At 67.2% G+C, this 14,897-nt stretch overlaps 6 protein-coding genes across 6 annotated transcripts; 4 read left to right on the top strand and 2 right to left on the bottom strand.

Moving 5' to 3' along the window:
- Positions 1–9: 9 nt before the first annotated feature.
- Positions 10–2,832, bottom strand: MICPUN_113562 (predicted protein; the record flags this gene model as incomplete). Its single annotated transcript, XM_002499427.1, has 1 exon — positions 10–2,832. One exon carries the CDS (start codon positions 2,830–2,832, stop codon positions 10–12), a length of 2,823 nt encoding a protein of 940 aa, XP_002499473.1.
- Positions 2,799–3,925, top strand: MICPUN_56364 (predicted protein). The gene has a single exon (XM_002499908.1). The coding sequence runs from the start codon at positions 3,052–3,054 to the stop codon at positions 3,865–3,867; it is 816 nt and encodes a 271-aa protein (XP_002499954.1). The 5' UTR covers positions 2,799–3,051; the 3' UTR covers positions 3,868–3,925.
- On the bottom strand, positions 3,880–6,366 carry MICPUN_56365 (predicted protein; the record flags this gene model as incomplete). The annotated part of the gene is made up of 2 exons (XM_002499426.1): positions 3,880–6,171; positions 6,306–6,366. The coding sequence occupies 2 exons, from the start codon at positions 6,364–6,366 to the stop codon at positions 3,938–3,940; spliced, it is 2,295 nt and encodes a 764-aa protein (XP_002499472.1). The 3' UTR covers positions 3,880–3,937.
- A 472-nt stretch (positions 6,367–6,838) lies between these two features.
- MICPUN_56366 (predicted protein) lies at positions 6,839–11,183 on the top strand (the record flags this gene model as incomplete). The annotated part of the gene is made up of 2 exons (XM_002499907.1): positions 6,839–6,994; positions 7,116–11,183. 2 exons carry the CDS (start codon positions 6,839–6,841, stop codon positions 11,181–11,183), a joined length of 4,224 nt encoding a protein of 1,407 aa, XP_002499953.1.
- Positions 11,184–11,451: 268 nt separating this feature from the next.
- On the top strand, positions 11,452–12,744 carry MICPUN_56367 (predicted protein; the record flags this gene model as incomplete). The annotated part of the gene is made up of 1 exon (XM_002499906.1): positions 11,452–12,744. One exon carries the CDS (start codon positions 11,452–11,454, stop codon positions 12,742–12,744), a length of 1,293 nt encoding a protein of 430 aa, XP_002499952.1.
- Positions 12,745–12,882: 138 nt separating this feature from the next.
- MICPUN_56368 (predicted protein) lies at positions 12,883–14,772 on the top strand (the record flags this gene model as incomplete). The annotated part of the gene is made up of 1 exon (XM_002499905.1): positions 12,883–14,772. The coding sequence occupies one exon, from the start codon at positions 12,883–12,885 to the stop codon at positions 14,770–14,772; it is 1,890 nt and encodes a 629-aa protein (XP_002499951.1).
- Between the last annotated feature and the right edge of the window lie 125 nt (positions 14,773–14,897).

Genomic DNA, 14,897 nt, shown 5'->3' with positions numbered 1-14,897 from the left:
GCATCATCCTCAGTACACGCCGCCGCCGCCGTTCGGATCGTTGGGGTTGTAGCCACCCGGAAAAGGGGACCCGCCGCTGCCGTTGCCGTCGCCGTTGGTGGGATGGGAGGACCCGTTGTACCCGTTCTGGGACCCGCCGTTGTATCCGTTCTGGGACCCGCCGTTGTATCCGTTCTGGGACCCGCCGTTGTAGTCTGGCCTGGTCTGCCTGTACGGGTTGTTCTCGCTGCCGCGGTATGCGTTGGGGTTGTAGGCACCGCCGGTGGAGGAGGCGCCCGGGGCGGTGTTGCCCTTCTTGGACCGGTGCGGCGTGATGATGTTGCGGCCGTTCTTGCCTTTTCCCATCACCGCCCTCGGCTGCAGCCTCACGTTCATGAGCGACGGGGAGTGCCCGATGGCCTCGTGCCACCCGAACGACGGCGCCGTCTCCCACCAACCCCCGGCGCCGTCGCACCACTCGTCCCAGTACTGCGATCCGTCGTTGGAGTTTCCGTACTTGTGAAGCCTGCCGTCGGGGTAGTGCTCCTCACCCCACGTGCGCTCCTTGTGGTTGCCGCCGAGCTCGTCCCAGGCGAGACCCTGCCTGAGACCGGCGCGGCCGTTCTCGTTGTAGTTGTCGCCCCATTTCTCCTCCCATTTCTCGCCCCAGGACCTGGAGGGGGCGTTCGCCATGCCGCCCTCGGCGTGGTCTCGGCTGGCCCAGGTATCCGTCCACTTGATGCATCCGCCCTGGCCGTCCCACTTCTCGCCCCACTTTTGCGTCCAGCGGTTGGCGTGACCGTCCTCGGGCGCGGCGCCGTCCTCGAGACTTCCCGTCTTTTCGCAGTATCGGTCCACGACGCCGTCGGCGCGGTAATCCTCCGTCCATCCCTCGGACCAGCACTTCCCCTTTGGCGTGTGCGACCACTTGGACGCCTCGCGGTGGATGAACGGGAGCTGGTTGGCGTCGTGGTTGTACAGCTCCTTCCAGGACTCCTGCCACGCCTGACCGTTGGAGTCGCGACCGGACTTGATCGCCCCGAGCTCCCTGTACGTGAACGGGTCGGACGTTTCCCAAAACTTTTCCTCCCACTCCACGCTTCCGTCGGCGCTCGTGCCGCGAATCACCGTCCAAGACATCACCTTGCCGTCCTCGAGGTATTCCTTGCCCTCCTCCCTCCACCACCTCGCGCCGGAGCGTAGGGTTCCCTCCTTGGCGCCGTCCTCGACGCCGAGCTCGCGCACGGGACTCGCCAACGCGTCCTCCAGACTCGCCTCGACGCTGCTCCCCGCGAGACCCGCGGGAGCCGGCGCGGCGACGTCGACGTCGTACCTCTGCTCCGCGGCGAGGATCGCCGCGTCGGAGACGGTCGACGTCTGGTACACCTCCCGGAGCTGCTGGAGCTGCGCGTCCTGGAGGCCGAGGGGGCTGGCGCTGGCGGGCTTAGCCGGCTCGACTTTCGGCGGTGACGACGCGGGCTTAACCTGGCTCTGAAACTGGGGCAGCGTCGCGTTCTGCTGCTCGATCGTCGTCTCGAACTGCAGGTCGAGCGTCTGCTCGGGCGCGCGCTCCATCACCTCCACGGCAGCCTCGACGCGGCGCGTGTACGCCGGAGCCTTCTGCCGCTGCATCTCCGCGGGGTAATACGAGCTCGCCGCGCCCGCGGGACCGGCGGCGGGCATCGACGGCGGCGACCACTCCCAGAAATCCGACGCCGGCCCGAGTCTCTTGGCGTCGCCCGAGCCGCCCGCGAGCCCGCCGGCGGCGAGATCCGCGCCGTAGCCGCCGCTGGTGGACGATTGCGTGGACTCCACCCCGGGGGTGCTGTAGCCGGAGCCGCCGTAGTAGCTGCTGCTTCGCTGCATGCGCCTGGAAGCCTCCTCGCGGGTCCTGGCCGCGAGCCTCTCCCTCGCGAGGTTGTCCTCGCGCATGCCCTCCGTGATCTGTTGGAGCCGCGCGGTCGGGTCGGTGCTCCGCCGGGACGCCTCCTCCGCGGCTCTGCGCTCGGCGAAGGATTTGGCAAAGTTCACAGCCTGCACAGCCTCCTTGACGTCCTCGTCCGAGGACCGGGCGGTGGGCTTCTCGCGCTTGACCGTGCTTCCCGGGTTGACCTTGATGATGCCCTTTGTTTGCATGGCGCGACTCGCCGCCAGGGCCGCCTCCGCTCGCTCCACCGTCCCGATCGGCGTCGCCGCCCGTTCGAACAGGTCGATGGCCTTGGCGCTCTTCGCGCTGGTCACCTTGGTGCCGTAGTTGTCGGGGGAGGTTCCGTACGCGGGCGCCTCGGGCTCGGGGGGCGGCGGCGGGGGCGGCGGCGGGGGCTTGTACGTCACCCACGAGTCGTCGTGTTGCATGTTGATGAGCTCGAACATGTCGCGCTCGTCCTCCACCGAGCTCTGGAACGGGGGCAGGCCCGCCGCGAGCGGCCGGAGGACCCGAGGATGGCGGTGTCGTTGGCCGGGGCCGGGACCCGGGCCGGAGCGGCGCCGGTGGGCCCCGCGCGCCGCGCTGAGGAGGCGCGGGTCGGCGCGCGCGCGCGACCCGACCGCGGTCGGCCGAGTCGCCGCCGCGACGGTGGTTCCGCAGCTGCTCATGGGGGATGTCCGCGCGGGCGCGCCCCGGAGATCTGGCGCTTGGGTGGACGTGAGTCGCCGAGCTGGCATTGTTTCTGGCCTCGGAGCGACGCGTTTTCGAACGGTCATTCTTGAGTTGTGAAACAACGGCTGAACGGACCCTGAAGAGCGGCTTTTCGCAGCTGCAACCGAGGTTTTTAACAACGACGAACTGCGACGACGCGCCATTCCTTCCTTTGGCGGATGCGTATCGCGCTCCTTCCCGGCGGCGGCTCGCATTTCGGAGGTTTCGGACGTCCCCGAGGTCGCGGCAAAGGCGGCGGAGACCGGAAACCCGCGCGAAGCGTCGACGGTCGATCCTCCGTCGTCCGTCGCGGAGAGAGCCAAAACCCCCTCGGCACCCGCTCGTCCTTATCCCGCGGACCTCCCCAGGGCTCCGTTCCCGGCACCGCGAACAACCGCTCGCTCCTCGATATCCTCGGCCTCGGTCCGAGAGGCATGGACTCCATCATTCCCGGCGCCCCCCTGATGGCCCAGTCCCTGGGTGGAGCCGCGGTCATCGACTTCGGCATCCAGCTCGTGGGATGGGCGTTCGCGGCTGCGTTGAAGACGGAGAAGTTTTACGACCTGTGCGGATCTCTCGCGTTCGCGTCGACCGCGGCGATGACGTACGCGTCCTCCGCGCGCCTACCCCGCCAGGGCCTGATCACCGGTTTGGTTTGCGCGTGGACCGCGAGGCTCGGCGCGTTCCTCGTCCGCCGCGTCTTCCGCGACGGCGGCGACTCGCGCTTCGACGAGGTGAAGCATCAGCCGGGCATGTTCCTGGTGTACTGGATGCTCCAGGGCGCGTGGGTGTGGGTCACCGCGCTGCCGTGCTTCCTGGTCAACGGCGTGGCGTCGCAGAGCGCGCTGCACTGGGGTGACTACGCGTCCATGGCGCTGTGGATCGTCGGGTTCATCACCGAGAGCGCCGCCGATTACCAAAAGAGCGCCTTCAAGTCGGACCCGCGGAACAAAGGACGGTTCATCGACACCGGACTGTGGAGCGTGAGCAGGCATCCGAACTACTTTGGGGAGATTTTGATGTGGTGCGGCGTGGCGGGGGTGGCGGTCAGCATGAACGCGTCGCCGGGAGTTTCCGTCGCGGCGTGCGCGTCGCCGCTGTTCGTCACCTTTTTGCTGACTCAGATGAGCGGGATACCGATCCTGGAGAAGATGGCCGACGAGCGGTGGGGCAACGAGGCTGCGTACCAGGAGTACAAGAGGAACACTCCTTGCCTCGTCCCGAGGCTCGTCCCCGTCAAGAAGCAGTGAGACTACTTTAGTGCGTGAAAGTCTACGTAGTAGATATGAAACAATTGTGCGTTGAGACACGACGAGAAACCTAAGCGAGGTAGATGTAGAGCTTACGGTCGTGCCTGTCGCGCTCGATGAACTCCTTCTCGATGAGAGACTCGAGGTGCTTCTTGATGTCCGCGGGCGACGGGATGAACCTGGATGACAGCTGCTTGGTCACCTCCTGCACCACACTGTTGTGGTCCAACTGTCGCCTGGCCTTCATGATCCGAACAATGGCCGCTTCGATCTGCGGCTTGCGGTCCTCCTCTATCCGAGACCGCGTCTCCTTCTTCTCGGGCTCCGTCTCTCTTTGGGCGCTGACCGTGGAGATCTTCACCTTGATCATCTTAGACGTGAAGTTGTCGTTGACGCTGAACACGTCGTCGTCGTTCACGTCCTTGCTCATGGGCTCCTTGCGCAGGACGTTCTTGCCCCGGACGCACGCGAGCGACTGGAGCGAGCGCCGCAAGTCGTCCCCGGGGATGGCCGTGGCCGCCGCGATGTCGCGGTAGCTCAGGCTCTCCGCGTCGTTAAAAAGCAGGAGCACGCAGGCCATGTACGTGCTCACGCTCAGCTCGCGCCTCACCCCATCCCCGAAAGTGTACCGGACCTCCGCCGTTCCCATCTGCGTGAGAAACGCAAGCCGCCTTCCGTTGTGGCTGCCGAGGTAAAAGTCCCTGTACGCGTCGCAGGCCGCCTGCATGTCGGGGGGCAGCGTACACATGCCCACGTTCTGGCCCTTGACCGGCCACGAACCGGTGGTGAGCACCTGCACGCTGAGGTCCACTCCCCCGAGATACGACGATACGCCGCCGCTCGTCTTTACTTTGATACCGTCGGCGTCCGTGGTCACGCCGCTGGATGACGGCTCGGCCGCCATGGCGAGGTCACCGCTCGCCGCGCGCTCCTCGAGGTGGGTCCGGAACGCCTTCATGGAGTCAGCGCTGGTGCGGATGTCGTTGAACATCCCCTCAAACTTGGTCGTGAACTGGTACCCGCACTCCGTCTTCAGCTTGACCACGAGGCTTCGCTCGGCGTCGTCGCTGGTGGTCCGCCCCCCCAACAGACGCTTGGACAGGTGCTCCTGGTAGTACTTCTGGAACACGTCCTTCTCCCTGAGGAACCTGAAGAGCACGATGGCGCGGTCCAACGTCGCCTCCACCTCCTCCTCCTCCGCCCCCTTGAGCCCGCGCCTCAGCTTGTCGTCGACGTAGAGGCTCAGGTACTCGGCGCTCCTGTTGTTGAGGTTGACGAAATTTTCGAAGGATAGGTGCAGCGCATTGACGAACTGCCTGTCCCCGTCGAACGCGGCGTCCACGATCCCTCCGTACTTGTCCTTCATGCGCAGCAAACCCTCGACGTACTCCCCTGGCTCCTTCTCCTTCTCCGGATCAGTCACCAACGCCTTACCCTCACCGGAGACGTGCTCGAAAACCATCTCCTTTACCGACCTCAGACCGTTCGGCACGCGTCGGAACAGCTTGTACACCAGCTTGAGCTCGTCGACCCCGTCCCTGACCAGCATCGCGCTCAGACCCGACCCCGGCATCGAGAGCGTCTGGCGCATCGGCGCAGTCAGCAGCTCCTCCTCGCACCGGGCAATCGCCGTCTTAACCGTCCTCGGGTTCATGTACTCGAGAACCCTCGCCTGTTCCTCGGCGAGCCGCGCCTCTGACTTACGCAGGTACTGCGCGCAGTCGCTGTCCGCGAGGAACCTCTGCGCCTCGGCCCGGTAAAACTCGGTCGTCGCCGCCAGGAACGGTTCCTCAAAATCTTTAGCGTAGCAGTCGACGCCGAGATCCATGAGCATGGCGGTGACCGCTCGGAGCTGATGGGTGTCGATCTTCTCCCCGCACCGTTCCCTATTGATGGCACCGAGCACCGCGTCGCGTACCCTGGACTTGATGCCCGGCCCGCGCATGACCTGATCGCGCCAGAGCTGAAGCCCGAGGTCGTGCACCGGCTTCAGGCCATTTGGCTGGACGTATATCCTGTCCATGTACATCAGGATATCGCGGACCATCTGCATGCTGTGCGTGTGGTGGTCCCATCGCTTGATGAGCTCACCGAGAAAGCCCTCGCCGCGCTCCGCGTTGACCTCGGAGGCGACACCCTTCAGGTGCTCGGTGACCAGCGACACGAGCCCTTTGTAGAGCGCGTCGCCGTGTCGATGGAGCACCATGTTGTACGCGTTGCGGTACAGCTCCTCGAAGGACAGCCCGCTGGCGTTCCTGTGGTGGATCTCGTGGATGGCATCCTTAAGAACCTTCCACGTCTTCTCCGCGTACTGTGGGCGGGGAAGGGAAAGAGGGAAAGGGGCGCGAACGGTCAGCGTTAGGTCGGATTGGAAATTGTTTCGGCCCAGCGCGTGGCGAGAATTGTGGGGCGAGCGGGAGGGTCACGGGGGCTCACCTGCGCGTCCAGCTCCACCCTGTGCTTGAACGGTTCGATGCGAAACTTCCCCTTGCCGCTCATCGTGCCGTATCGTCGAACACGATCCTCCTACGGGCGCCTCGCGGTGACCTAGCTACCGCGCCCCACGTTGTGAGTTTCTTTTCGGGGAGGGCACCCGGCGGAAGGAAAATACCGAGGCGATCAGACGACTGATGATTCGACGCGCGGTCAGCCGCGCGATTTCGGCCCCGTTTTGGGTTAGGTTTCCGTCATGTTGTGGAGTCGGGTCGCGAAAACGAAAACGGCCGACTGGCTGGACTGGTGAACCCGCCTGCCGCGGCGCCAGACAGTCCACGCGCGCGACGCGGCCGCCCGCACCAAGGCGCTCCAGCACCACGCGCACACCAGCACGCACCTCCATAAGGCGCGAGACGAGGTCGAAGGCGACGGATACGCCCCCGAGCCCGCGTCACACGCGCGACCCAGCGCCGAGGCTGACATCCGAGTCGGGCGCGCCGAGAGCCCATCCTCGTAGTTCCCCCGGCACGGGACGATGAGCGAAGCGCCGAAGGAGCCCGTCGCGGACCCCGGGGGCGCCCCCGCGGCGGTTCCGGCGGCTGATACGGCCCCTGGTAACCCCGCGGCTCCCGCAGCGGGCGCACCCGCGGCTGCCCCGGCGACGGAGCCCCCGTCCGCCATCCCCGCCGAGGTGCGTGTCGACTCGACGTCCCGCGACATCTCGAGTCCACCGGCGCTCCCACCGCGACCGAACCCGCGCGCCGTCCCGCGTTCGTTCACCCGATACTGACGACCGCTCCCACTGCACTCAGATCCCCACCGCGCGGGCATCGGACCCGGCGCCCGACGCCCCCGTCGCCGACGCCGCACCCGCGCCCCCCGCGGCGGTACCGAGCCCGGTCTCCCCGCCAGCGCCGGATGCCCCCGCCAAGGCTTCCGCGGATGAACCCACCCCCGCGGCGAGGGACGCCGCGCCCGATACCGCACCCGTCCCCGAACCCGCCCCCGCGGCCACCGCGACCCCCGACCCGGTGTCGTCCCTCGTCGCGGGCGCGATCGCCAAGGCGACGGGAGGAACCCCCGAGCCGGCACCGAGGGTGGATCCGCCAGCTGTGACGAATGCGACGCCCGCGCCAGCTGTGACGCCGGGTGCACCCGCGGCTCCCGCGCCCACCCCCGAGGGCCCAATCGCGGTGCCGTCCACGGCGGTGACCCCGGGCGGGCTCGGGACCGCGCTCGCGGCGGCGGCGGAGAAGGCGGCGGCGCCCGAGACGCCGATGACGCCAGCTGTGGCGGACCCGGTGTCGTCGCTCGTGGCGGGCGCCATCGCGAAGGTTTCAGCGGAGAATGCCGAGCCCGCCCCGAAGGAAGAGGAGGGGAAGGAGGAGGAAGGAGACGCCGCGGCGAAGCCCGCGCTGGAGAAACAGGCCTCGACGAAGGATGCGACCAAGAAGGTTGGGCTGTTTGGCAGGATGTTTGGCGGCAAAAAGAAGGAGGAGAAGAAGGAGGATCCCGCCGCCGCGAAGAAGACGGAGGAGCCGGAACCGGAGCCGGCTCCCTCGACCCCAAACCCCGTCGCGGATCTGGTTTCCAATGCGATCGCGAAGGTGGAGGGCTCGTTCGGGTCCCCGGTCGATTCTTCGACGGAGGCGAAGAAGGAGGAGGCTGCGCCTGCGGAGACTGCTTCCGTGCCGGCGGGGAAGAAGATCGCAATTCAGGATGAGGAGGAACCTCCCGCCGCCGCCGCGCCCGCGGCACCCGCGGAGACACCCGCGGAGACACCGCCCGCCCCGGCGGAGCTTCCCGCACCCCCGGCACCCCCCGCCGAGGCGGAAGCCCCCGCGGCACCCGCCCCCCAGGCTGCCCCCCAGGCGCCCGCGGCGCCCCCGGCACTTCCCGTTCAACCCCCCGCCGAGGACGTCCTGCCGTCCCCGGTGAAACAACCCCACGAGGTGGAGATGGACGCGGAAAAGGCTGCCGCCGTTAAGTCCGGCGTGGTCTCCGCGTTTCTCACGCCCGGAGGCATCGGTGGCGCGCTCGGTAAAGGCGGCGCGGCGAGGGCAACCCCGACGGAGCGGCGCATGCGCGGCGCCGTCGCCGCCGATGACGTGCTCTCGCTGAGGGTTCACTCGACATCCGCCCTCATCCCCAACGCCATCATGGTCTCCCCGGTGCTTCGCGTCCACCTCGTGGACTCGGAGACTGGCTTCCCGCTGAATCCCTCGGGGACTGACACCACCCCGGTCCAGACGGCGCCCTTTGATCTGAATCGCAGGGTCAAGGCGTCGATGTCCCCCGAGTGGAACGAGACCCTCGACGTCGAGGAGCTCGTTCAGGACGTGACCCACTCCAGGGCGCTGTTGCTATTCGAGCTGCTCCAGCCGGTCCCGAGCTTTGGGTACTACGACGAGAGGCCCGACATGTTTCCCAACGGCCAGCCCGCGAAGATCGCGTGGGGTTTCCTCAAGCTCCTCAGGACCAGGGACCAGCAGCCGAACTTTGGCAGGCTCCAGGTGCAGCTGTACAAGTTCCCCGGCGAGGCCCAGGGGCTCGTGGGGGCGCTCACCAAGACCGCGTTCAACAACTGGGCGGGTCAGAAGGACGTCGTCGGTGACCTGGCGGTGTACCGCACGTGGAAGGAGACGATCAAGCACGCCCCGGCTCTCCGACCTCTCTACCCGGCGCACGTCAACGTGACGGTGGCCGCCGCGCCTCGGGGCGGCGCCGCCACGGCGCTCCTCAGCTCCCTCAAGGACAACATCAAGAACGCGGCCGCGCTTCCGGCGCCCGGCATGACCCTCAAGGGTCTCGTCACGGGCAAGGCGATCAAGCCCAGGCCCGGGATGAAGGAGCGGATTGAGCGCGAGCGAGCGCTGGGCGGCGGTTGGCGAGGGGCGCAAGACGTGCTCACGTCGGCACCCGCGGATGAAGCCGCGGAGGTGACCGAGACCCTGGGGCGCCTCCCGTACGAGACCTTGTGCTACGGGATGGACGCGGACGCCGCTGCGGCGCATCAGGCGGCGTCTACGCCCATGAAGGCTGCCATCGTGACCGCCATCAAGCAGGGCGAGGACGGGCCCGGGGCGACATACGAGGCTGGGGGCAGGCCCGGGAAGCCGGTCATCGTCAAACTGCCTCACGCCAGGGAACGCCACGACGATTGCGAGATCCCCAACGGCGAGGCCCGGACGCAGGTGACCCTCCCGGGTCACGCGCACGAGTGCGTCCTCGCGTCGTTCGATCAGCTCGGGCGCAGACTCGCCGCCGTGTGCAAGGAGGGCTCCATGTACACGGTCCAAATTTTCGACATGGCCACCGGTCAGTGCACCGCGGCGTTCGCCGGCCACGGAAGCAGCGTGTACGACGTGTGCTGGGCTCGCGATCCCGAGATTGACGTCGGCGCGAGCCTCGGCACCGTCGACTTTGGCGGCGGCGCGCCCACCAGGGTCATCACCGCGTCGGCGGATGGCGCGGCGAGGGCGTGGTCGGTGGGTGCCGACGCCCGCGCCCCGACCAGAGAACAGCTCGGGTCCGACGACGCCGTCGCGCAGCATGCGTGCGAGTGCTACGGCGCCGCGTGGCACCCGCAACGACCGGAGCTCGCGGTGACGGTGGCGAGGGACGGGGGGGTTCGGCTGTGGAGCATGCCGTCGGGCTCGGGTTCGCGTGGGGTGCCGGCGCAGGGCTCGGTCGTCACCGGCATCGCGCCCGGTCAGCCCGGGGTTGCGGCGACGGCGCTCGCGTTCGACAAGGGGGGGCACCGCGTGTTCGTCGGTTTCGCCGACGGGAGCGTCAGGGAGATGCTGGTGGAGCTCGGACAGGACGTGCTCGGCGCCGGTTCGCGGACGAGCGCCGGGGCGCCCTTGCACCCCACGAGCTCGGTTCGACCGCTTCGAGAGTGCCGCGACACCCTCGGCGAGGCGGTGACGTGCATCCGCGTCACCCCCAACGACAGGCGCGTGCTCGTTCGCACGATCGCGGACCGAATCGCCTCCGTGGAGGTTTCCTTCTTCGCCGCGACGCACAGTTTGGACCTCGCCAAGCCCGGGTTTAAGCTCAGGAACGCGAAGAAGGATGGCGGTCCGCAACTCGCCAGGTTCGGAGTCTCCCCCGACGGCAGGTTCGCCGTGGCGCCCGCCGCGGACGGATCCACCAGGCTCTTCGACGTCGACATCGGCGGCGACGGCGTACGCGTCCCCGCGGCGGAGACCCGCGGCGTCCGCGTCAACGACGTGGCGTGGTCCCCGGCGGCGCACGTGGTGTGCGTGGCTTCGGCGGATGCGAAAAAGCCGGTGGCGCTCAAGGCTAGCGTCGAGGGTCGACCGGCGATCGAACCCCCGGCGAGGGCGAACGGCGTGGGGATACTCGGCCGCCCCGGCGCCCCGACGACGGCGGCGGCGATCAAGAAGTCGAGGGAGGCTGCCGGGTTTGCGTCCTCCACCCGCGGCCGCTCGGATCCGCTCCCAGCGGAGCTCACGCCGGATGCCGTGAGGGAGATGCTGCGGCGGATCCGCGTCGACGCGCAGCGGGAGCGGACGCAGGCGAAGGAGGATTTCCAGCGGCAGAGGATGGCGACGCCGCGCGGGGTGCCCAACCCCATCGCGGGGGCGTCAACCGGGGCGGCGGCTGCGTACGGTTTGGAAAAGGAAAACGCGTCCGCCTCTTTGGGTTTCGACGCGGCGAAGAGGAGCTTCGACCCGTACGGTGGGCCGGGGGGGGCATCGGTGACTGGGGAGGGAGGACGCGGGGAAGGGTACGGCCTGTCGTCGATGGGGTACGGGGTTGGGGGCGTCGCGGGTGGATCGAGCGCGGGTGTCGGGTACGGACTCGGGTCCGAGCTCGGCGCCGGGGCGCTCTCCAGCCTGTCCCCGGTGGGTTAGTTTTTGCGTGTAAAGTCGTGATACGTGTTCATCCTCGAAGTCGCTCGAGCTGGTGTGCTGCTCAGCCGGTGGCTCGGTCACGGTCAGTCGTTCGCTCTCGCGCGAGCGTTGCCCCTGGTGGCGGGTGCCTCGCGGGACAACCACGAAAGGGGGAAATTTCCCCGAAACAGCCAAATATTGGCCAAGGTGTGGCAGTGTGGCTCGACCTGACGCGTTTTGCTGCGTCGTCATTTGACCTCGGCGCGGTCCTTCACCCTTCGGGACGACGATGGATCAGAACCCGTACGATACATACTCTTGTGCGGAGGTCCATTATGATGAGCGCGGGCTCGAGGGGGATGATTCCGGACAGTCGGCGATGCCCAAGGACATCTACAACGCGCCGTACGCGCGGAAAGGGGCCATCCTTCGGGCGCTGGGTTGGGATACCGGGGTCTGGGGAAAGAGAGGTATGGAAACGCCATATTGCATTTTTAAGCCCGTGGGTCTGCTTCCCAAAAGACAGTATTGTGCAAGCGACGCTCTGTGGCTCAGGATTGCCTCTCAGGTGCACGACATCGAGATGATCCAGTACCTCAGGACCGCGTGGGAAAGATGGAAGGGCATGCCGATGAAAAATCGTTGCAAGTTTTTCCGGCGCGAGAAAGATGGGGAGTCCGACCCCGCCGCGGTGCCTGCTCTGGTCCCTTCGAACTTCGCGCAGAGATCGGAGCCTGGCAGCAAAGCAGGTACCGATGTCCATTCGCAGACCAACTGGTACCACACGGACGACGAGACGCCAATATTCGAGGGTCTACTGGAGACGTTGGAGTCAGACATTTTGGTGGCACTTAAAACATCTGAAGCGATGTTGCGGTGGAGACAAAACCTAAAGGCTCGACCGCAGTCGCGATATTTCTACTCACTCGTCACGCACCCAGGTCATCACGCGGGGAAGTCAAGCATTGGAGGGTACTGCTACGTCAACATCGCCGCGTTGATTGCCCACCATATCTTGCATCCCGCCGCACCAGAAGAATATTATGGGCAATCCAAGTACGAGAAGGTTGCGATACTCGACGTCGACTACCACTGCGGCAACGGCACCATCTCGATCTTCTGGGACCGACCCGACGTGTTCGTGGCGTCGATACACGCGGACCCGAGCGGCGACTACCCGTGGAACAGCGGCTTCGCGGATCAGATTGGAGAGGGAGCCGGTGAGGGCAAGACCCTCAACCTGCCGCTCACCCCGGGCGCGGGTTGGGCCGAATACGAGAAAGCCCTGAGGGCGGCTCTCGCGGCGATAAAGGACTTCGGGGCTGAGGCAATCGTCGTCTCGCTCGGTCTGGATACCCACCGCGACGTTCCCGTGCAGGAGAAGGCCACCGCTGGGATGGGTTTGACCTCGGAGGACTACTTTGAGATGGGAAAGCTCCTGGGTGGTGCCAACTTGCAGTTGGCCTTTGTCCAGGAGGGTGGGTATCAGGTCGCCGTGGCGGGTCAGCTGGTGGCTCAGGTCTTCCGGGGAGTTGAGGCGGAGTTCAACCGAACGCTGAGTCGCAAGCGCCGCCTAGACTAGCGAATCAAGAAGTCGACTCTAGCTGCTAGCGTAGTAGGCGACGTCGTGTGAATATTTCACAGGGAAAGTGATTTTTCCCGGGACACACCTGCCGCCCACAAATTTGAATCGCGCGGACCGCGGATCGCGGGAGTCGCCATGGAGGACGCCGGGCGCGCCATCAAGCGGGTTCGCGAGGAGCTCGCGAAGAAGGACAAAGCCAACGGCACGTCCGTTTCCGAGTCCCTGGACCTGGCCAACCTCGTCAAGAAGATCGACCGCGGCTTCTTCGACGCCCCCGCCGACGTCCTCGGATCGATCAAGGCGTCGTGGGCCAAGGCTCACGCGGACGCGGCGGCCCACCCGCCCTCTTCGAGGGGCACCCGCCACACCAGAAACCCCGAGAGCGATCTCGCGGACGCCATGCTCCACGTGCAGCAATGCTGGCTCGAGGAGGGACTGAAGGGGACAGTCCTCGACGAGTCCGACTTTGCCATGCACGCCAGCAAGATCAACTTCATCGCCGTCAAGACCGCGCTGAACGCCGCGGGGAACTGGTCCCAGCGCAACGTCTGGGACGGCTTCCTCCCGCGGCTCAAGAGCATCAAAGAAGACGTCGCGCTCAAGACCGAGGGGCCGTACAGGACCTACGCGCAGCTCATACGCTCCCTCGAGACCATCGTGACGGATTGCAAGGCGGAGGTGCTCGACGCCAGGCGCGCCGGTCGGTCCGCGCCCGATCCCGAAGAGATGGACGAGGCCGCCGGGTTCGTCAAGGACCTCGAGCGGTGGCTGTGGGGTAAGTGGAGCGAGAACACGCTGCCCAAGTACGACGTGGACGGGCGCGGGGACGGGGACGTGGGATCGCCAGGCGCGACCGGGGGGAGGAGGTCCAGGGGGGTCAAGCGGTACGCCGAAGAGGACAGCGACGGGTCGTTCGATTCGGACTCCGACGACGGCGACGGGGACGAAAAGAGCGACGACGAGGATGCCGGGCGCGAACGGCCGCGCAAGAACGAGCAGCCGGTGGTGAAGAAGAGACGGGGCAGGCCGCCCAAGAGCTCCTACGCGTCGCCCGGTACCGCCGCTCCCGCCAACCCGGGAGCGGCGGCGCCGCAAACCCCGACTCAATCGCTGCCTCCCGGCGCGACTCAATCGCCCACCGACACCGACGTCGTCGTCGTGAAAGTGGTGTGCCACGGGCTGCAGGCCACCGTCGAGCTCGTCCGCCCGAGGGTACCGCGTGAAAAGCCCTTAACGGGCGCCGACGACGCGGGCCGCGAGGGGGCGATGAAGGCGACAAAGGCGCCGAGGAGCGAGTCGCCGCGACCGCCGACCGGGCCGCCGTGCGCCGCCCGCGTCCTCGCCGTCGCGGGGGTGGCGATAAACGCGGACACCGACCTCACGCTCGCGTCCCCGGCGGCTTTCGAGGCGCACGCGCGGACCATCGCCGGGGAGACCGCGGCGGCGGGCGGCGGTGGACGATTCCAAAGTTTGGATTCGACGTCACGCGGCGACGCGGTCCCCCCGCCTCGGACCAACTCGACGAGCGCCGCGGACGACGACGACGATTCCAAGTTTCGCGAGTGCGCGCGGATCATCGAGCGCGAGGGCGTGGATGTCCCGCTGGTGGAGTACGAGGCTAAGCTCGCCGCCGCGCCGTTCCCAGCGCCGGCGGCGTTGCCCAAGAGCCCCAAGGACTCCAAGTTAATCGCCGGGGTTGTCGGATACTCCGCGGATCGGGGGAAGGACGCACGGGACCAGCTCGCGGCCGCGCGTAAGAGGGCGAGCGTGCCGGCGGGAACCATCAGGGCCGCGGAGCTCCGCGCGAGGCTGAAGGACTTGCGCGGGAAGATCGAAGACGTGCGCCGCGACGTCGCCGCGAGCGCGGAGGATTGCGGCGGGTTCGGTGTCGTCGGGGCGGCGACGCGGCGGAGCAGCGCGGCGACGAACAGCACCGGGGGCGGCGGGAGCGAGTACGTGGGGTACAACGAGCGGGTGGACGAGGCGATGGTGCTCGGGGGACGGTGGGCCAACGCGGTTGGATGACGCGGTTGGACGAGTCGTTACGGGAGAGGCGTTCACTGCTGAAAAAATCCAAACCTTCGTGCGCGTCGAGGACTCTGGGCGGGCGTTACGCCCGAGGCTTGCTCGTCGATTCCGGGACCTGCCAG

Source organism: Micromonas commoda, chromosome 2, assembly GCF_000090985.2.
Source record: "Micromonas commoda chromosome 2, complete sequence".
In the NCBI taxonomy this organism is placed as follows: domain Eukaryota; kingdom Viridiplantae; phylum Chlorophyta; class Mamiellophyceae; order Mamiellales; family Mamiellaceae; genus Micromonas; species Micromonas commoda.
The sequence above is the reverse complement of the archived record's forward strand: the minus strand, read 5'-3'. Positions and strand labels throughout refer to the sequence as shown.

Excerpts from the sequence above, each read along its gene's own strand:
- MICPUN_56364 (XM_002499908.1), top strand. The coding sequence starts at position 3,052 with ATGGACTCCATCATTCCCGGCGCCCCCCTGATGGCCCAGTCCCTGGGT.